At 41.2% G+C, this 22,392-nt stretch overlaps 2 protein-coding genes across 4 annotated transcripts in view; both read left to right on the forward strand.

Annotated features, from left to right (window-relative positions):
• The window catches only part of SLC12A7 (solute carrier family 12 member 7), a 283,899-nt gene extending 275,561 nt beyond the window's left edge, over positions 1–8,338 (forward strand). For both annotated transcript variants that reach the window (XM_050938142.1, XM_050938144.1), the window contains 2 exons: positions 4,842–4,975; positions 5,625–8,338. In XM_050938142.1, coding sequence (XP_050794099.1) covers positions 4,842–4,975; positions 5,625–5,716 — 226 coding nt within the window. In that variant the 3' untranslated portion in view covers positions 5,717–8,338. The remainder of the gene's footprint in view (positions 1–4,841; positions 4,976–5,624) is intronic.
• Positions 8,339–13,367: 5,029 nt separating this feature from the next.
• The window catches only part of ICE1 (interactor of little elongation complex ELL subunit 1), a 66,950-nt gene continuing 57,925 nt past the window's right edge, over positions 13,368–22,392 (forward strand). Inside the window, exons 1-2 of one of the 2 annotated variants that reach the window (XM_050938123.1) lie at positions 13,368–13,518; positions 21,962–22,020. In XM_050938123.1, the coding sequence (XP_050794080.1) occupies positions 13,438–13,518; positions 21,962–22,020 (140 nt within the window). In that variant the 5' untranslated portion in view covers positions 13,368–13,437. The remainder of the gene's footprint in view (positions 13,519–21,961; positions 22,021–22,392) is intronic. The other variant, XM_050938124.1, reaches the window with a different exon arrangement.

Raw genomic sequence — 22,392 nt, forward strand, 5'->3', positions numbered from 1 at the left:
ATATTAGAACTCTAAAATTATACTACTTGTCAATAAGGGAAAGGTTAATTCAAACCACTAAAGTTGTACAGTTTTTATTAGCTGAAGTTGCTATATTTAAAAATGTACCAAACAGCATAAAGCAATGTATTTATACATGTTTGTTTCTCTTCCATGTAGAGAATGGGGAAATCTGTAAGTTAAATCTGTTTTAATTTAGGCTTTGTTCCCTGGTTCTTGTGTATTATTATTGCATGTTTCCTTTAAAGCAGTCGCTTCCCATGATTTACAGTATGCATATTGTGCACATATTGTGATTTGGCATGTGAATATAATTAGCATAGCATTTCCTGATACCCTTTTCTGTTTTAGTTCCTAAACCTCATCAGTTTTTCATTTCAGAGTAATTCATAGTATACATATAAGTTTCTAAAAAATGATGGTCAATATAGTCAATTGCAAAATCTTTCATTAAATATCTAACAGCATTTGGTTGCAAAATAAGTGACCTTCATTTTTTCTAATTATCTTCTTAAAACATTGAATGTATGTATTAAAAATGTTAATTGTGATTATGGTACTGTATGGTACTGTGGGGTGAAAAAAATGAGACTGAGACTTAAAAATTGTATTATTCAAAAAGCCTCCATTTCCCAATTGGTAAACTGTAGATATCCTTCTGCAATGTAACACCTCTCTCCCCCCTCCCCCTTCATTTGGGCTATAGGGAGCAAATAAATTTACCAACAGATTCATAAAAACAGATCATGTAGCTATCCAGAGGGAGTTTATCCACCCTAATGGAGCCACTAGAAGCCACTACTTTTCCTCCTTTCTCCGTTCTTGGGTTTTCTCTGTTTTGACAGAAGAGCTGAAAGACATCATCCACCCTGCGCAGAATTCTGTCTTTTGTTGCTGACTCTGTAGCTCCATCTCTATGATCTTTGATTTCTCTCTTTGTCATCTTCTAGCTACCATAATTACTTCCACAGAATTGTAAACAATGAAGTAAATCCTTCAGCTTAAAAAAAATCTGTATCCAAATTAATCTTGTTATTATTACTTTGATAGCACCCAAAAATGTGTTAGGAAAAGTAATTTTTGCCCCCAAGATCCTGCAATCTAAATTTAAACATTATACAATCAATGAGCATGGCAGACAGGTAGGGAAGGAATAGGGTAAATAGTTAATAGATATTTCTGCCCGCGTCTTGTACATACGCGGGCATTATCTCCCATAAATGTAAACAAACTTGTTTGTTTTAGTGACCGGCTGAACTACAAGTAGGAATGAGTGGACTTGTAGGCTCTAAATTTTCACACTGTTTTTCTTTGGAGTGAATTTGTGTAAAATAAATTCTACATTTGTAAGTTGTACTTTCATGATAAAGAGATTGCACTGTAGTGATTGGATGAGGTGAACTGAAAAATACTATTAATTTTGTTTATCTTTTTTACAGTGCAAACATTTGTAATAAAAAATAATAATATAAAGTGAGCACTGTACACAGTATTCTTATTGTAATTGAAATCAATAGATTTGAAAATGTAGAAAAACATCCACAATATTTATAACTAATTTAAATTGGTATTCTATTATTGTTTAACTGTGAGATTAAAATTGCGATTAATTGCAACTATTTTTTAATGTAGTTAATTTGTTTTGTTTAATCGCTGGAGTTAACTGCAATTAATTGACAGCCCTCGTAAATATAGCTGATGGTTACTGGCATAAAATCATGATTTATTTGGATTTTAATTTTGTTTCCAAAGCCACAAGCCTTGGAATTATACATCTCTCTTTTTTATTTATCTACCTATCACCACTGGTGATATATTGTCATAATTTATCCTTACTTTGAGACTGTTTCAGTTCTAATCCTCATTTATGCCTTAATCCATTCCTAACTAAATCCATCATTTTTTTGTAGTCTTCTCACATCATTATGCTTTAAACTACAGGAAATCCCAACAGTTAAGTCCAAACTACAGTAGAACCTCAGACTTACGAACACTTGGAGAATGGAGGTTGTTCATAACTCTGAACTGTTTGTAACTCTGAACAAAATGTTATGGTTGTTCTTTCAAAGGTTTACAACTGAAGATTGATTCAATACAGCTTTGAAACTTTACTATACAGAAGAAAAATGTTGCTTTCCCTTTAATTTTGGTAGTTTAGGTTTAACACAGTATTGTATTATATTTGCTGTGTGTGTGTGCTGCTGTCTGATTACATACTTCCAGTTCCAAATGAGCGGTGTGGTTGACAGGTCAGTTCATAATTCTAGTGTTCATAACTCAGAGGTTCTACTGTATTTTCTTGTTCCATAAAGTGCCAGTCATCTGTCACCTTCACTGAGTTCCTATCCAACAATATCTCCAATTAATAATTTCTTCATGTTAGATATCGCTTTTCTAGGAAAACCGTATGTGTTGGATGAGAAATTCAGTTCTCAGAATTTTGCTGTAATTTGAAGGCATATGAGGGGAGGGTCACTTGGAATTGGCTTGGGGTTTAGCTCTCTAAACCTGTGCATTTTGGATAAATGCATAGGTCCTCTTCCTCAACACTTCCACCCACAGCTTTTGAAGGAGTCATGCTATTGTGGGCTCTCCCACTGTCTGCTGCCCCCAAGAGGTAGGGTTCACTGTCTAATAATCAGTGTTGCCAATTCTTCTGATTTTTGGTATCTTCCTTAAAGCACCAAGGCCTGAAATATTGTGATTAAATGAGAATTTCAACTTTAATGAAAAGAAAAGCTTTAAAATACAAATCCTACTGCTCAAAAACCAGAAGGCAAATAACTCAACTTTATTTTTATGTTTTTATTCATGTTTAAGCCAAACTTGTTTTTTTGGGGGGAGGGGCAGCAATTTTTGAATATTTGAAGGAACACTGGAACATGAAGAAAGGAAAACAAACAGAAGAAAATAGAGGACAAAGTGAGGAATGAACAATTTCTTGCCTTATTTTATTTCTGTTACCAGCTTTCCCCTTCATTCTTAATTAGTGGGACTGTGTCTCATGTCTAGAATTTGGTAACAGTCCAGTGTTGCTGGGGACAGCTCTGCCCTCACTTCAGACCACCTGAAATTCTGCCTCTGGCAACTGAACAAGTTTCTTCTGACCATTTTCTTTTATGGCTTTAATTTAATGTTTTTTGCAGTAGTGATCTCATTTCAACTTCTAGTTCCTGTTGCTGTCGTCAGCTGAGGAATCACTGGAATGTTGAGGCTATAACTCTCTAGATCCATATAGGACCTTTCTTAGTGGGCAGTCTCTTTTCCTTCTTTTGCTCCCCCTCCCTCGCCCCTAAGCCAAGTCCAAGATATGCTGTATTTATAATGTAGCTTTTCTGGAGTCTCAGAGAGTAAGCTATGGCCTTCTTCTGCTTGCCAAACAACCCTCACGCTGCCAGACCATTGAGTCAGACCAGCATGCCAGGGCCTCATCACCCAGATGCATCTCTGCTATCTTGTTAAAACTACAGTGTTAAATAAAAACATATGGGAATTAGCATTGGTCAGCATAGTAACCTGTAAATAAATATATGGAGATATCCCTATCTCATATGGATCCTGAAAGGTCATTGAGTCTAGCCCCATGCCTTCACTAGCAGGACCATGTACTGATTTTGCCTCATATCCTTAAGTGGCCTCCTCAAGAATTGAACTCACAATCCTGGGTTTAGCAGGCTAATGGTCAGCCCACTGAGCCATCCCTTCCTTCATTGAAAGACATCATTATCATCACTGCTTGAGAAGGGGGCTTCCTTCCAAAAGCTCCCACATACCATGAAAGATGTCTACATAGAATTTCAAAGCTTCAGCTGTGGGCATTTAGATGACAGTTATCCCTGTCATTTGTAAGCAAAACGTAAGCACTTCTTTTGTGGCTGGTGGGAGCAGAAGTGATATCTGTTTATGTGGAAAACAAAGAGCTTAGAGGGAGTCACTGAGCACCATAGTGGGAGTCACCCAAGATGTCTAATAATTTTTACTGAAGCCAAGACAAAACTGATTTCAGTAGGACCACTCAGAAAAATGGGATAGCTCCGCAATACCCAAGACACCCTGATAAATTCTGATATCTGGTCATTGTATCTATTATGCCCCTTTCTGTATCTTTTCACACCAGTGAACTCAGAAGCCTGTCCATATAACTTATTTCTAGAGACAGAGACAAACAACGAAGAGAAAAAATGTCATAAAACCATTGTGAGATGATAAATTAAAAAAATGACTGGCGGTGCCTTTGGGTGTTATTGCCAACAACTAACCACTTTGCTACTTTCTCATATAGTTTCCCATTATGAACTGAATTTTATAGTATGACTGTAGTTTAACTTACGCTGGGATTTTCAAAGGAACTAAAAGGAAATCCCACTGTGCATAGTCTTGCTACAGTGCATTTAGAAATGCTATAGCAAAGATTGTGTTGGAATTTCCATTATAAATCCCTGTTGTGCATTCTTCCCTCAATTATATTTCTAGGCATCTCTATCGATCTATATCCACTCCTTGGCTTAAATTTCACTTATAAGGAAATTGTCCTGAAAGCAATACTTGTGTTTAGATTTTATCTTATTTTGAAGGAAAGTATTTCCACTTTTAAGTTAAAATTATAGCCCATCTTTCATAAACTATCAAAATTGGACTTTATTTTTAATAAATGAGTAACTATAATTATAGAAGTTAAGCTGCACTGAGATCTAAATTTAACCCTCTTAAGCATCTCCTATCACAAGTATTAGATTTTCAGCTAATTATCATTGTTCATAAATTTATGTATGGTGTACAGATTAAAATAGTTACTGGTTACAATAATATCTTTACTTTAGAAAAGTTTGCTTATGTACTAGGAATCAGTCAAATGTGAGAAGAATGCACACTGCTGTGAAGCTCAATGGAGTAATATTAAATAAGTCACAACATGCTCAGCTAGTGTTATTGAATATGCCTGGACCTCCTAAAAACAAAAAAGGAGATGAAAACTGTATCCTATGCTGTATTGTTTTAATGGTGACGTATACTATGTTACAAAAGTAACAATATCATATAGATCAACAATTGCAAAAATTAAAGTTGTAATTTATATGAATGAGTAGAATGAGCATGTGTATATCTGTTTATATGTATATAGGGGCTGTGTGCTTTTTTTTGTCTATACTGTGGCTTTTTTGTTTGTATTTTAACTAGTGGGAACTATGCCTTTAAGACTAGGGTTTGCAGAATATGTTTTTATGAGACCAAAAGTGGTGTGTAGAAAATGTTGTCTTTATTTAATGGTAACACTGGTGTTTTGGGTTCAGTTTATCTAAAATGCTTAGATAAAAATAATAGAGTTTAATGCCAATTTTATCTATTTATTAGTACTTCTGGGGTATCTACATAGATCCCAACATTTATTACTCCTTGATCTGAGCTGGCAGGTTCTTTGCATGCTAGGATCTAAAATTGTTGTGGCTGCACTTCATGAAAGATGAATGTGTTAGGTGCTTCAGACAAGTTTTTGGATGTGGCTGCTGCACTTGCACTTTGGATGCAGGAGTACAATTTATTAAGGTTTTTTTTTTTACTATTATGTTTAAAGGTTGTTTATTTCTTGTCTATAATCTTAAAACCTTAACTTGATTGTCCCCCAGACATGGAGTTTTTGGAAGTTTTGACAGAAGGTCTGAACAGAGTTCTCTTAGTGCGAGGTGGTGGACGTGAAGTGATTACCATTTATTCCTAATGCTGTTACAGATTAACTGCAGTACTTTGAACAGTTGAAATGAAATTACCTGTGTACTTGAAATGATGTACCAGCTGAATCTTCTGATCAGGTGTACTGCTTTCTTTCAAAGGAATCTATCTGAAATTATTTCCTACATAGATTTATCTTTATAGAAGAAATTTATATATTGTAGTATTGAATAAATGCTGAGGATCAGGAGGGTATTTTTTTAAGCAATCTTGGTGTGAGACCCAAGAAGGGAAAGGTAATTTTTATGGCAGATGAAGTAACTAATGTTTTAAATGTGCACAAACAGAGAAAAACAGACATCTGCATTTTTAGTAACATTAATTGTATTATTTTGCTCCCACAAAAGAATAATTTAATGATGTTAAAACCTCCCAAGTTTATCAACAAAACATGAAATATTTCAGACAAAAAACCCTGGTCTTATTATTTTGTCCTCTTGACAGATGCTGCTGTGGTGCATCTGTGACTGTTGTGATCACAGTTTCATCTTAGGTCTCTTGGTTCATATTGATTCAGGAATATGTACAAACAGTTGACATATTTAATTATTTGACATAAAAGGAATGTGAAGGAATTACCTGATTTCAAAATTGGTTAAATAAAAATTCACAATTCAGCCATTACTAACTACTAGAATTCTTTTAAATTACCTTTTTGTATTTTTATCTAAACTTTTACTTTGCTGACTTTACTAAGTTATAAAATATATCTGTGACCCCCTTTACACTGCTGCTGTGTAAGGATAATCTCCAAGTGGAAGTGAAGGTATTCTACTTACCCTTTCACACACAGTTCTTTTCATGCTTGTAGCCCACTGCATTCCAGTGATTCCAGAGTAGCCACCCTGGAGGCTATTGCATTTTGGGGCAGTCTGAGAACTGCAACCAGGACTCAAGAGTTTTAACCATCTGTTGCTTAGATAATGGACATAGCAAGTGATGGGGAAGAGAATAGGGAAAGTAGGGCATTTATATATCCTATGTCTGTGATTCTGCCTTGTGATGGGTGATGAATTTTCAACACATGGCATGCAATATTCAAATTCAAATGATAAAACTGAAGTGTGGGAAATAAGGAGGTTCACTTTGACCAGTTAAGTGTAGTCTTCTGCTTTAAATTTAATGCAGGAACAGTCGCCCTATTTCTTTTTATTATTTTTATTTCTTGAAAGGAAATCTGATTTTCTGAAAACCGAGGTTTTTTATAAAATACATAAATGAAGAATTTCTTTGTCAACTGAATTGGGGGTAAACTATTAACTTTGTAGATATTTGTTTTATATAGTATTTTTCAACTTTGTGTTAATAATACACCTCTGTGCATTATGACAGGCCATAAAATTAAGTTTATAAATTACATCTTAAAACTATTTGTAACTGCCCAGTGTTTGTTAATACTGAAAATATCTGGCCACAAATATTGCAATAGTACCTAAGGACTATACTAGTTTAAGGGATCTGGCATAATTACACTAAAGACAAAGTGCAATGTGTAAAATAAAATATGTTATTCTGTGTGGGGAACATAATTTCATGTTTTAAATGATAGATCTGCCAATATATTTTCAGTAAGCATTTCAGGTAAGTCATTTTTTCTACAAATTTCATTGATGAAGTATATATTCAGTCATAGATAAAAATGGCTTATAAATGTATTAAAAATATTCTACTTGTCAACTCATTTTACATTTTGTTTTCTTTGTACAACACTATCTACTATTTATAGTCTCTATAAAGAAATATTTTTACACACACTCATAGCAACCTTAGAAGTAAATGCTGTATGTTTCAGGCTCTGTTTTGAAAGATTTCTTCAATAGTTTTGCTGCAGTATGTCTAAACTTGCACATTTTTTGTTTTGTGCTTTCTTTTCAGTTCTCTGGTTTAGAACTTTAGAGTATGTGGTAGAGTAGTTAGGCGTACCAAAGCTCATTCAATATTGTAACTGGAACACACATCCTAGATGCCTTGTAATAATAATCTGGCTATCATAGTTTATAAAAAAAAATTTTTTGCAAAAATATGAAGTGATGTAACACTTTTTCAGAATGAATCTGAATGTATTCGTAAACGAGAAACAATACCACTCAATACATTGGACAGAATAAATTTCAAAAATAATTAAACAGCTAAAGAAATTATGTTTACTAAACTGTGTGATGATGTAATATTCATTATGAATATGTACCTAAAAGAATCTAGAAAATATCTAGTCTGAAATAGCAGAAAGAAATCCATCGTCTCTGATGCAATACCATAAGCTACTCTAGCTATTAATAAGAATTAGGGGTACACATCAAAGTGCAGCATTTTTCAATGTATGCAAATATGGCTTTTAACTTAGTAAGTATTTTTTTTAAATAGGAAAGTCACAATCCTTGAAACTAATAGTTATGAAAATTAAGAGGATGAATCATGGCTACAAGTACATTTTGGTATTACAACATAAGTACCTGCCAGATAACCCTGAGGTTATTTTTTGTTTATACTAAAATATTTGCAAGATCATTATCTTATCTCTATACGAAATACTTTTATAAATGTTTAGAAATGACAATGTTTCCCTTTGTTTGTGTAGATGTTCACGAATAAATAAAACTGTCTGAAACCACTACTGTCTGTGCTACACATTCTTGTTGATACTCATATGAAAAATAGTTGATGGGGAAGATACACAATACAATAAGCTCTGTCAGTACAAACCAAGTAATTTTATTGATGTCATGTGTATTGTTTCAAATCTAAATATAAAAATGATTGACAGAAAAAGACTGGTGAATAATAAAAATTCATACTGCCATCAATTTTTGCCATCAAATCTAGAGAAAAAGTGGTGTAAATAATTGTAGAAAGAACTCAATTAGATAATACAGCTATTAAATTTATACAAATTAAAAGCTGCAAATAACAATTACAAGAATATACAGAATTTTTCACAAGTTGAATCCAATGCAGGACCAAGTGCCATAATTTAAAAAAAAAAAAAACCCACAGAAAAACAAACGGCTAAATTAAGTCAATCCACATAATATAAATAGATGTAGATGCAAATAATTCATGAAGAGTAATACCAAATAGAGTTGGTAGAATTCTTACCACATGTATGATTTGATGAAAAACCTTCCCTGACTAATAGATTGACTAATAAATAGTCTAAGCAGGATTTTAATTTTTATACCCATCCACAGGTATTTATTATTTTTTTATTATTTTATTTTTTAATCTATATAGTTCACAGATTTCTAATGGAAGAGAAAAACACCATTAATTTCCCTAATTAAACATAGACATTTCAAAGAAGAGGGAGTTTTGATTACCAGTCTTCAAAAAGTACTTTGGAGCTATACAACTAGAAAATATTGCATAGCATGCCCAGAGGCTAATTTCTATCATATGGCTAGGAATTTTTAAAATTGCACCCTTACTCTTCTTACACAGAGTCAGAAATGCAGTTTATTAAAATATTCATTATTAATATACTTGAAGTTATATAGTTATGATTTATTTAAAGTCATTCGTTCGTTTGTGATCACCATGTATGGGAACAGGAAATAATTCCCTCCCTCTCCCCCCGCAACCCCAGGGCAAACTGGCAATGACCTTGGGAGTTTTTGGCCTTCCACTGCAGCATGGAGTGCAGACTGATTGCCAGGATCATCTGGGTACATCTCAGTTAATCAGTTTCCATTGCAGGAGCCTTGGGTATTAATGCACCTCCATCCCTTCTATTCTCTGCTTGTGGCATGTAATAGTTTAGTCTCCTGAGGGCTATAATGCATTGATGCAGCTATGTCTCTGTAAGCTCTCTAGTGTAGCCGCTCTAAGCTGACAGGAGACAGATCTCCTGTCGATTTAATTAATCCACCCACAATGAACGGGGGCAGCTATGTCAGCAAGAGAAGTTCCAACATAGCACTGTCCACACCAGTGCTTAGGTCGGCGTAACTTATGTCACTCAGTGGAGTGGCTTATTCACACCTCTGAATGATGTAAATTATATCAACATAAATGGTAGTGTAGACATAGTCTTAGTTTAATTTTAGTTGTTGGGATTTGTGCGCGAGTGCTGGATTGTGTTGGTGATCCCTTTTGTGATATATAGGTCAGAATAGATGGTCTGGTGATCCCTTTTGACCTCAAATTCTATGACTGTGAATATTGTAACATACTTATGATTTATTTAAAGTCATTTTTGACTGTTTACACTTTTTACAAAACATAGCATTTGTATTTCTAAATGTCGTGATATAACTAAATCACAATTATTTATATTTTCACCTTTTGAAGCATTATCTGAAAATCCTATGATACCATATTTTAGGTAATCTGAAAGTTTAAGTAAATGACAAATGTACCTGGCTCAACAAGTGAGTAATAAGCTCTCTCCTGTGAGATGGAGGGTAACTTAACCAGGAGAAAATTCTTAGAAATAACAAATGGACATAGTTACTGTCTTGGAGTTTCTAGTCAGGTACCTAGAGAGAAGTAATATGTAATACCAACAATGGGGACAATATTAAATTAGCAATGATTATTGCAGTTTGTAAAGCATTTTGGTATCCTCCAGCTGTGCTTTTTTTCAAATCCAGCTGGAGCTGTGATTGGTCGCTCTGCTCACAGGGCACGGATATTGTGGCCCTGGCCCTGCCCTCTGCCCCGTCATTGGGTGCTCAGGATGTAAATTCGAATTGGTGGTTCGCACTTGGAGCTCGCTGAGACTGGAGGGCACGAGCTCTCAGGGACTGCGTCCAATCGGAAAGTCTAAATTGTCTGCCATGGCACCACCCAGCACTAGCGGGTGCAGTGCAAAAACCTGCTCCCTGTAGGATTTTGCTACCTGCAGCAGTTACTTGTATGTAAGGGATTACAAAAACTGCTCTCTGATGTAATTTGCTACCAGTAGCAGGCCAGCCGTGCCTTTCCCCATGCAGCAGAAGTCAAAAAGCTAATAGAATGCTGGGAATAATTAAGACAGGGATAGAAAATATCAATCCATTGTATGCCCACATCTTGAATACTGTGTGCAGATGTGATCGCTCCATCTCAAAAAAGATATATTGGAATTGGAAAAGGTTTAGAAAAGGGCAACAAAGATGATTAGGAGTATGGAACGGCATCCATATGAGGAGAGAATAATAAGACCGGGACTTTTCAGCTTGGAGAAGAGACGGCTAAGGGGAAATATGATTGAGGTCTATAAAATCATGACTGGTGTAGAGAAAGTAGATAAGGAAGTGTTGTTTACTCCTCCTCATAACATAAGAACTAGGGGTCACCAAACGAAATTAATAGGCAGCAGGTTTAAAACAAATAAAAGGAAGTATTTCTTCACATAACGCACAGTCAACATGTGGAACTCCTTGCCAGAGGATGTTGTGAAGGCCAGAACCATAACAGGGTTCAAAAAAGAACTAGATAAATTCATGGAGGATAGGTCCGTCAATGGCTATTAGCCAGGATAGGCAGAAATGGTGTCCCTAGCCTCTGTTTGCCAGAAGCTGGGAATGATTGACGGGGAATGGATCACTTGATTACCTGTTCTGTTCATTTCCTCTGGGACACCTGGCTCTGGCCACCATCGGAAGACAGGATACTGGGCTAGATGGACCTTTTGTCTGACCTAGTAGGGCCGTTATGTTCTTATGTTCTCTGAGTAGGAGTGGGGTGAGGCGGGGCAGGGTGGAAACAGTGGTGTGACCCTTTTGCCAGGTGGAGCTGGCAGCACCAATGGTTGGGCTCAATATCCAGGGATCCCTTTTAACAGTTCAACACAGAACCAGCCCGAGCCATCACTCAGTAATCTGGGGAAATTAAGCACCATACTAGCTTCCTTTAAGAAGCAGTACTTCCACCCTGGCAAGCACTGTATAGCAGAGAAAACATTTACTAAAAAGAAGAAAGGAGCCTGGCATTAATTTGAGAAAATGCTACAACCATGATTTGAACACATCTGAACATTAGCAAAACTCCTGTCCCAGAGTCCGTTGGGAAGTGTCCTTTGCCTCTCTTTCTCACCTTGTCTCTTTAACATGCCACGCCCCTCTTGCTTCACCACACTCCACTCACAGCTCTCCTTCGTCAGCAGAGACCCAGAGTTCAGAGGTGCATTCATATGAGTTTCTCTCCTACCCAGAAAGCGGGGCAGGGGAAGAAACATTGAGCAATGTCACCTCAACTAGTTTACAGTTGCCACCAGTCACTCTGTGTGCAGCTGTGCCATCATTCAACATGCTGTAATTCATGCCACCATTACTCCATCATGCAGGGCCGGCGCTACCGTTTAGGCAGCCTAGGCAATCGCCTAGGGCGCCAAGATTATTTGGGGGGTGGCATTTTGCGGGGGGGCGGGTGCGGCAGGCGGCTCCGGTTGACCTGCCGCAGGCATGCCTGCGGAGGGGCCGTTGGTCCGTGGCTCCGGTGGAGCTGCCGCAGTCATGCCTGTGGACAGTCGGCTGCTCGCGCGGCTCCGGTGGACCGCCCGCAGGCAGAGCCGCGGGATCAGCACGCGGGGCGGCGAAATGGCCGTGCGCCTAGGGCACAAGAAACCCTAGCACCGATCCTGGCATCATGCCATCATCTGCTCAAGTCACCAATGGCCCTGTGCTGTTACTTCTGCTGCCACTTCACCTGCCTCTCCACTGAGACCTCTATGAGTTGGTCTCCAGGTTCTACCCAGCTCTCAATGATTCTTAGCCTGGATGGGGGGGGGGGGGGGATATGTGTGCTGAAGATGCTGTGCCTAGGGGTGCGTAAGGTGTGAATCTGGTCTTGCATGCGAGACCCACTTATACACATGCACACGTAGACTTTGCCTGGTTTCAAAAAGCAAGTACCTTATATCTGACCTTGAAAAAATGAAATCATAAAAGAAATAAGGAGAGGGAAAGGTAGTGACTGTGCCGTATTAATGCTGTATCCTGGGTTATTTATATTTGATTACACCTGAAAATTTAGATATTTTATTTAGTTCATAAATCAATGAAGCGCTATGGGAAAACTTTTCTTTCTGTTGACGTGGTCCCTTTTTCTAAAGCTCTATGGGTAAAATCCACGTAGTCCCTCCGTAATCTCTCTCGTTCCCGCGTTAGTGTGGCCCCAAAGCAGCCGGATCTGCTCTCAGAAGCGGCGACCCGTGTCGTTTCCACGCTGCTGCCGCTCAGTGCCCAACACACTTGTGTGAGCTTACTGGGGCGGGGAGGCGCCAGGACGCACCACCGCGGGAGCCCAGCAGGCAGCCAGCGCCCCCGCCCTTCCAGCCCCGTGCGGATGCCCCAGAAGACTACAGCTCCCAGCACGCAACGCTCGAGAAGACGCAGTGCATGATGGGACTTACAGCCATCGCCCCTCCCCCGTCACGCGGGAAGCGTTGTTCCCAGTCGTAGGACCCGAACGGGGCTCTAGCGAATAGCCTGTTTGTAAACACGCCCCTGCTCCGGCGGCTGCCCGTAGAACCCCTTGTTAATCTGGCTCCGAGCAGCTCTACGGAGCGAGCCCCCGCCCCGACAAACAGCGCCTCAAGCCGGCTGGTCTCTTCCGTTCCCGGGCAGGCAGCTGGACGGGCACCAGGCGGGGGTCCTTCTTGGCACTGCGTCGCGCTGCGTTTCTATCGCGTCTGCCCCGGCCCAGCCGGGGCTGCAAGTGGATGGAGTCGCGCGGCAGCGGCGGCGCCAGCGCCAGGGCCGGTGCCGGGGACTCGGCGCCGCGGGGACCATGATGCCCGGAGAGGCGCCGGCGGCGGGGATCGCGGCCGAGGCCGCCACGGCCTGCGCGAACTGCAGCGCGCTCCAGCAGGTACCGGCACTCCGCGCCGCGCCTCCGCCCGAGCCTAGCTGAGACCGGGATCGTCCCCCTCCCCTATCCCGCCCCAAGCCGGGTGGGACCGGTATCGGCTGGAGCCCGCCCCCTACCATTATGGAGTTAGCGCCCAGCCACCTGCGCTCCTGCCTGCAGCAGACAGCGGGATCTGCTCCTGTTTTCTGGTGCTCGGCCGGGGCGGGCGCCTCTGGTTAGAGTCCAGCGACCTCCTTGCTGCTGTGGCATTTAACCACAGGACGTGGGCAGAGCCAGTCCTGTCTCCTCAATTCTTGCTGGAGGCTCCTTAGCTGCCCGAGCTCGGCTCATTGGGAGTGTCCTTGGCCTCCACCGGACCGAGTTGAATTTTAAAGTCTTAAAAATAGTCAGTTTAATTCTCAGTCTTGGTATCGTGAACCTTGATGTGGCGGGCAGGTGCCGAGCTCTCTAGCTTTCAGCAACCTTTCAGGGGAAATAGAGTGGGTAAGAAAATGAATTGTGAACCTAAATAGCAAACAGAAAGAAGTCCCTTCACGTCTGTTTCATAGAGAATCAGAAAAGAGCCATAGTCTCTATTGTCGCTTTTTTCTAACAATTCCACTAGCATAACCCTTCTGCACTTTTGGATTTCCTAAAAGTCTTGGATAACATGCACTTTTCCAGCTGGATTTTACAAAGATTTTCTTTTTGTAAGCTGATTTGATTCCTTTTCTACCAAATCTATCTATTTTACTAATTTGTACAGCACTACAAGTGTGTATGGTACTTCACAAAACAGAAAATATCAGCGTTTCTTCCCAGAAGAGTTAATATTCTTAAGGTTTCAGTCTTGCAATACACTTGTGTGTGAGAGCTCCTACTCAGACATGTAGTCCTATTGACTTTAATGGGACTCTGCAGAGCCTTAGAGGTCTGTCTTCCTATGCAGAACTCATTGCAGAATTGGGGCTTAATTTAAGAATAGGAAAGAGAAATAGTGAGGGAGGCTGAAGGTGTTAAGGTTATCGCTTAAATTAGCGATGCGTGCATCTTGAGGGGTACCTTGGGTTTTTCTGTATTTGGTTATGATTTTGAGTAGACACATCACTGGACATCAGCGATACCAGGAAGGGTGAGATGGAGTGCTGAGAAGCACGATGGGGAAAGTTACTGAAATACTTTCCAGATACATTGTATTTTCTAAATGAACAATCTACCATATATTCTCAATTACTGAGGGACAATCTTACTTATTGCTATATTTGCTTTCCTCAACCAACTCTCTGTATAACTTCTCATGAATGATGTAGCTGAATACTTGGATGCTAATATCTAAACTAGGGCTGTCAAGCGATTAAAAAAATTAATCGCAATTAATTGTGCTGTTAAACAATAGAATACCATTTATTATTTGCGAATGTTTTCTACATTTTCAAATACTTTGATTTCAATTATAACACAACACAAAGTGTACAGTGCTCACTTTACATTTATTTATTATAAACATTTGTACTATAAAAAAGAAACTGCAATTCACCTCATTGAAGTACTGTAGTGCAGTCTCTTTCTCATGAAAGTTGAACATACAAATGTAGAATTATGTACAAAAGAATAACTGTACTTAACAATAAAACAATATAAAAATTTAGAGTCCACAAATCCACTCAGTCCTACTTCTTTTTCAGCCAATCACTGAGGGTATGGCTACATTTGGAATTTCAAAGCGCTGCCCCGGCAGCGCTGCGAAGTGTGAGTGTAGTCGGAGCCGCAGCGCTGGGAGAGAGCTCTCTCAGCGCTGCATGTAAACCACATCCCTTACGGGTGTAGCGTGCAGCGCTGGGAGCCGCGCTCGCAGCGCTGGGAGCCGCGCTCGCAGCGCTGCTGCCCTGATTACACTGACGCTTTACAGCGCTGTATCTTGCAGCGCTCAGGGGGGTGTTTTTTCACACCTCAGTTGCAGCGCTGTAAAGTGTGAGTGTAGCCAAGGCCTGAGACAAGCTTCAGAGAGTCCTGTGGCACCTTTAAGACTTTGGATATGGCTACAGTTACAGTTGTGCAGCTCTGGGAGTTACAGCTGTCTTTGTACAGCTGTGTAGGGAAAGCGCTGCAGTGTGGCCACACTGACAGCTACCAGCGCTGCAGTGTGGCCATATTTGCAGCGCTGTTGGGAGTGGTGCATTGTAGGCAGCTATCCCAGCATTCAAGTGGCTGCAACGTGCTTTTCAAAACGGGGGTAGGGTGGAGTGTGACAGGGAACGTGGGGGAGACAGAGAGAGTGTATTTTTGGAGCTGACACTGTTCTCAGCTCCCTGCCTTGCGAGTTCTAAGGACTGGAAGATACACAGCACCTACCTTAAATCATTTTAAAAGTTTTGACCCCTTCCCCCACCCCTCTCTTATTCACTAAATGCAAATTATGCACTCCTAAATAGCCTTCAGACTACATAAGCAGCGGCTCAACACAGACTCCTCTCTCTTCTCAAGCAAACAGCTGTGAACATTCCAAAGCAATTCCCCTGCCTCCGCTCGTCGCTCGCTGGAGCAAAGAGCAGCTATCTACAGGGAGCTCAGAGTTCAGCCATTCTTCCGGTTTGTTGTGCACAGGAATTCTGGGATACCTCCTAATACCCTGGAGGCCAATAACAGCGCTTTTGGTGGCCACACTTGACGACCAGCGCTGCAGTCGTTACACCCCAAGCAGACCAAGTGTACAGCCAGTGCTGCAGCCAGGGAGTTGCAGCACTGGATGTGCCTGGCAAGTGTGGACGGTTACTAAGTTGCAGCGCTGTAAACCCACCACCAACGCTGCAACTCTCCAGTGTAGCCAAGCCCTAACAGATGTGTTGGAGTATAAGCTTTCGTGGGTGAATACTCCATCAGATGCATGTAATGGAAATTTCCAGAAGTAGGTATACATATGCAGGCAAGAATCAGTCTGGAAATAACGAGGTTAGTTCAATCAGGGAGGGTGAGGTCCTCTGCTAGCAGTTGAGGTGTGAACACCAAGGAGGAGAAACTGCTTTCGTAGTTGGCTAGCTGTTCACAGTCTTTGTTTAATTCTGATCTGATGGTGTCAAATTTGCAAATGAACTGAAGCGCAGCAGTTCCTCTTTGGAGTCTGGTCCTGAAGGTTTTTTGCTGTAAGATGGCTATCTTTACATCTGCTATTGTGTGGTCAGGGAGGTTGAAGTCTTCTCCTACAGGTTTTTGTATAATGCCATTCCTGATATCTGATTTGTGTCCATTCATCCTTTTACATAATGACTATCCAGTTTGGCCACTGTACATAGCAGAGGAGCATTGCTGGCACATGATGGCATATATCACATTGGTGGATGTGCAAGTGAATGAACCAGTGATGATGTAGCTGATCAGGTTAGGTCCTGTGATGGTGTTGCTGGTGTAGCTATGTGGGCAGAGTTGGCATCAAAGTTTGTTGCATGGATTGGTTCCTGAGTTAGAGTTAAGTATCAGAGGGGTAGCCGTGTTAGTCTGGATCTGTAAAAGCAGCAAAGAATCCTGTGGCACCTTATAGACTAACAGACGTTTTGAAGCATGAGCTTTCGTGGGGGAATACCCACTTCGTCAGACTACATGCATCTGATGAAGTGCGTATTCACCCATGAAAGCTCATGCTTCAAAACGGCTGTTAGTCTATAAGGTGCCACAGGATTCTTTGCTGCTTTTTGAGTTAGAGTTGTTGGGGTGTGGTTTGTGGTTGCTGGTGAGAATATGCTTAAGGTTGGTGGGTTGTCTGTGGGCGAGGACTGGCCTCCCTCCCAGGGTCTGTGAAAGTGAGGGATCATTGTCCAGGATGGGTTGTAGATCACTGATGATGCATTGGAGAGGTTTAAGTTGAGGATTGTAGGTGATGGCCAGTGGAGTTGTGTTGGTTTCTTTCTTGGGCTTGTCTTGTAGCAAGAGGCTTCTGGGTACGCGTCTGGCTCTGTTGATTTGTTTCCTTGTGCGGATATCGTAGTTTTGAGACTGGTTAGTGAAGATCTTGTGGGTGTTGGTCTCTTAGACAAGCTTGTTTACATTTGTGGGAGATAATGCTGCCTGCTTCTTGTTTACATTGTCACCTGCCCAGCAAGATATTTACGTGACAGATGTGCTAAAGATTCATATGTCTTTTCATGCTTCTACCACCATTCCAGAGGACATACGTCCACGCTGATGATGGGTTCTGCTCAATAACAATCCAAAGCAGTGGAAACTGATGCATGTTCAATTTAGCCATCTGAGTCAGATGCCACCAGCAGAAAGTTGATTTTCTCTTTTGCTCGTTTGGGTTCTGTAATTTCCACATCAGACTGTTGCTCTTTTAAGACTTCTGACAGCATGCTCCACACCTCATCCCTCTCAGATTTTGGAAGGCACTTCAGATTCTTAAATCTTGGGTCTAGTGCGTTTTGTAAAATCTATTGTGAAAGTATTGTTAAATTGAACGACATATGCTGGTTCATTGTCAGAGACTGCTGTAACATAGAATATATAGCAGAATGCAGGTAAAACCATGGAGCAGGAGACATAATTCCCCCCTCTTCCCCCAAGGAGTTCAGTCACAATCCTGCAGGGCTCAAGTAGTGTTTCTAGCTTTTGCATTTTTTCAAAATCCTTATCTGTTGGTACTGACAGATGATGCTTTTGAAGAACTAATGTGGATGTGATAGCGGCTTTATTGCAAAGCAGGCGCTGAATCATAGCCAATGTGGAGTTCCATCTGGTTGAAATATTGTGTATGAGAGGTTCTTGTTTCTGTCCATTTACAGCTTGTTGTATTCCTAGCTCTGTACTGTTAGCTGGACTGTGTTTGTTTGAAATGGCCTACAAGTTTTCTGCATTTTGCCGGCACGTTTTCAAAACCACTGCCTCTGAGCGTTACTGTAATGGATCACTGCAGACTGTGAGCAATGCACGTCATGTGTTCAAAAGGCAAGTGACTGACTGCTGCTGCCATTTTACATGCACTGTCAGTACTAATTGTTGCTACCTTTTCTTGAATATTCTGTTATTTTGCAACATCCATGAAGTGCTCTGCATGTGCTTCAGAATAATGTCTCTCTTCAGTATGGGTTACTGTTAGAGCAAACAACCACGGTGTCCATGCGGCATCAATAAGGTGTGCCGTGACACCAAGATAGCTATGATTGCTCAAGGATATCCAGTGGTCATCACCAGTCAAAGCAACAGCCAGTGCATTTTTTCAGAAGCTCTTACTTTCTAGTCTTCTCGTTGTCATATTGGTCATTTATTTGTGATGCAATGGCTCCCCGGGAGGGCTGAGTGGAAGATGTAATTTCAATGATATTTCTTAGGCCTCTGTCATGTACAATGTTGAGTGTTCTGCAGTCCATAGCTATCCACTTTGCAATAGCATTGGTTAAGATGTTGTTGTTTTATCTATGGGTTTGTAGTGATCCTGAAACTGTAATTGTTGTTTGTTGCGGCTGGCTGGATTAATTTGATGGTGGTGGGTTATCTGTAGCACAAGTTCCGGAGGCAAAAGCATGCTTAGAATGTAGGTGGTACTGCAGACTTGAAGTGCTTCTATGATATTGGAACTCAGCCTTGAAATACCTTCAGATAAGTCTTTTTAGGCAAAGAACCATCTGGAAGTTTTTAAAATATCAACTTCCTGTTCAAAAGACCTGAACTGTTACTACTTTGCTCCATTACCTTTTTTGATATTTAATCACTCCACATGATGAAAGCACAGTAGAACTGTGTCAGTGTCTGGAATAATTCAATACATTATTCTATATAATCAACATATTTTTGTCCTGTTCAAAAGAGTCCTTGCCATAGATATGGAAAGATTTTTACCTCAGGATTAACATTCAGTATGGGAGTGAATTGTGCAGGAAGCTTTTTTTTGCCTGCTGCTGCTGGGTTAGCCTTTTGTATACTATTTTGTATGTGTCTTTTAGAGGAGTGTTAACTTATTGAAGGGGTAAGATTATTTTTATCTCAGTACTTTGGAGGTGAGAGGGATGTGAGTTGCTCAAGAGAGAGATGAATTCTTGATGGTGAGCTCAGAAACCCACCCCAACAGGAGCATCAAGTTCACCTCCTGTCCAAAGAGAGTTTCATCTTAGAAATCTGCATACAGAACAGGGTTTGGCGAGTGGAGAAGTAAGCAATAACTTGTGCAGGAGGAGGGTGAGGGAGGTGTCTTGCTGCTGCTTCTGGATGCGTGGTTTCTGGTACTTAGCTCACCTCCTTTTACTGCGTTAGTTGGGCTCCCTTCAGCTGAGTAAGCCCTTGTTTGCAAGGGAGGATGGATTTTAACCTCAGGGACTCATCATACTGCAGGAGTGGAGAGGCTGGGACAGGGAGGTTGAGCTCGCCAGGCCCATGTTCTCTGTGGGGTACTCCTGGAGCGAGCGGCTGGCTAGGGGCAATGGGGCACGATGCAGGGGGGTTGGTCCTGGGAATGAGGGGCCGGCTGGGCACAATAGGGCGCAGGCTGGCTAGGGTGATGATATGTCTTGTTTTGGCCAGGATAGGCCCCCTTTTCAGTTATGTGTCAACTGTCCCTACTTTTTCACCAAAACTGGGCATTTGTCACAGCAGCAAGGCCAGCAGGAAAGTGGAAAAATTTGCTGCTGGTGTGCAGTGCTGGCTTCAGAGCTGACTACTGGCAGCACAGAGCTGGGGATGTGGGGTGGTGATGGTGAGTGTCAGCCTGGGGAGGCATGGAGCTTCGGGGGTTCATCCACAGCTGCACATGGCATGGAGCCTCGGGGAGTGAGGAGTCCAGCCCCAGCCCCAGCTGTGGATAGCACAGGGCTGGCAGGGACATACGGGTGGCACGGGGCTCAGCCCCAACTGTGGGCAACATGGGGCTTGGGAGGGGGTCAGCTCCTGAGTTCAGGGGGAGCCAGCCTCAGTCCCAGGAGGCATGGGGTGAGGGGGTCATCCCCAGCTGTGGGTGGCGTAAAGCTCGGGAGTGGGGGGTGGGGTCAGCCCCAGTTGCAGATGGCGCAGAGCTGGTGGGGCAGACCCCACCATGGGCAGTGTGGAGCTTGTGGGGGGGGGGGCTGCGGGTGGCATGGGGCTCAGCCCCAGCTGCAGGTGACTTGGGGGTGTGTGTGTCAGCTCCTGAGTTTTGGGGGTGAGGGAGCTGCAGCCCGAGGCAGCATGGAGCTCGGGGTTGGGGTCAGCCCTCAAGCTTGGGATGTGTGAATGTATGTCAGCCCCAGGCAGCACGGGGCATGGGAGGTGGGGTCAGCCCCAGTTGCAGATGGCACAGGGCTGGAGAAAGAGATCCCAGCATGGGCAGTGCAGAGTTGGGTGGGGTGCTCAGCCCCAGCCCCTTGGAGCATCCTGCAAAGGGCGGGGTGGTTTGGGCAAACCTTCAGCTGTCCTGTTTTTACTTTTAAAAAATACTTCTCCACTGGAGCTGGCATGAGAACCTCGTGCATCTTTATGTAGCCTCTTCTCTTTCTGTCTGGCCTCCAGCAGAGGCTTGTGTTACTGCATTTGACCTGAGGTAGGTACTCCAAAGCAGCTGATGCTGCCCTGCTGTGATTAACGTCGTTAAAAAAAAATGCGTTAATTGTGGTGTGTGTTAATTGCACACTTTAACGGCAGTTAATTGACAGCCCTAATCTAAACTGTATTCTTAAATTTGTTCACCTAAATGTGGGTTATTGCTGATTATGCCCTATATGTATCTCATGAGTTTAAAAACTTTGTATTTTTGGATAATCTAAGCAGTAGACCCAGATGTGCAGACACTCTTTTCTTATGTGTACTATATAATTTTTTAACAGTTAATAATTCTTTCTCTCGTTCTTTCTTATGGCAGAAGCCTTGGTGATAAATCTTGGGAATAGTGTTTGCAAAGTAAAGAGCGGTGCTGGATTTCTAAGAGGCTGAAGTACTGTGTATTTGTCAAAAAAAGTTTGCTTTGTTTAAACTAGTCTAACTATCCAGAGTCCAGAATGGCAGATTATTTTTCCAGTGAACTGTCTTCTTTACCTCATCTTTCATAAGTGTATCCTTTCAATTCACATACCTTTTGGATTTTGGCAATGTTCATTTACAATAGTCCATATGGAAATTTGGATCTTCAGTTTTTCATTATAATTTCTTAAAACTCAGAAGCCCATATTTTCAGTAGTGTTAATCCTTTTCACGTTTTCGATGAAAAATAGGCTTCTCCGATGTGATGTTTTTAAAGAAAGTTTGAATTGGGAATGAGTATTAGCATTAACAGAAATATTTGAATTGTAAATTAGAAAATCAGTGGGCATAGATAAATTAAGAGAACTGCATTATGGTTTGGTTTAGTTGTTTGTCAGGATTTAATGTGGGGCATAAAAGAAAAAATAGGTTAACCAGTCAACTTGAAAATATATAGAATGTTAACAAGTTTCCTCAGTTTGGGGCGTGTAAAGTGTCTGTACTATTTTTGGTGTGAAAGTTCTTTGCCAACTTGAGATTTTTTTTCTTACAGAATTTAAATGAATATGTAGCTGCATTAATTGCACTGAAGCAAAAAATAATTGACACAGAGTAAGTACAACTGATCTATTTTACACAAATTCGTTTTTACCGTTTTAAGCTAGTAGTTTAAAAAATACATTTTATAGCATTATATGACTGTTTTAATCTATTGTCCATTGTGGATATTAGTCATCACAAAAAAGTAAAATGGGCATGGTTTCCTCAGGAAAGACCTCAGACCTAAACTATAGAGTATTGTATTTCAGTTCTTACTTGCAACATGTGAAGTGTGTAGAGAGGGTTAGCAATGTGTCTTCATTTTATTTTAGACTTCCTGTCAGTTTTGCTTTCATGTCTGCACTACTGTATACCCTGCGCAGAAATTAATGCTGTGTGCCCAGAATTTCCTCCTCCCCCCCACCCCCCATGGGCTGCAGAGCT

This window comes from Gopherus flavomarginatus, chromosome 2, assembly GCF_025201925.1.
Source record: "Gopherus flavomarginatus isolate rGopFla2 chromosome 2, rGopFla2.mat.asm, whole genome shotgun sequence".
In the NCBI taxonomy this organism is placed as follows: Eukaryota; Metazoa; Chordata; order Testudines; family Testudinidae; genus Gopherus; species Gopherus flavomarginatus.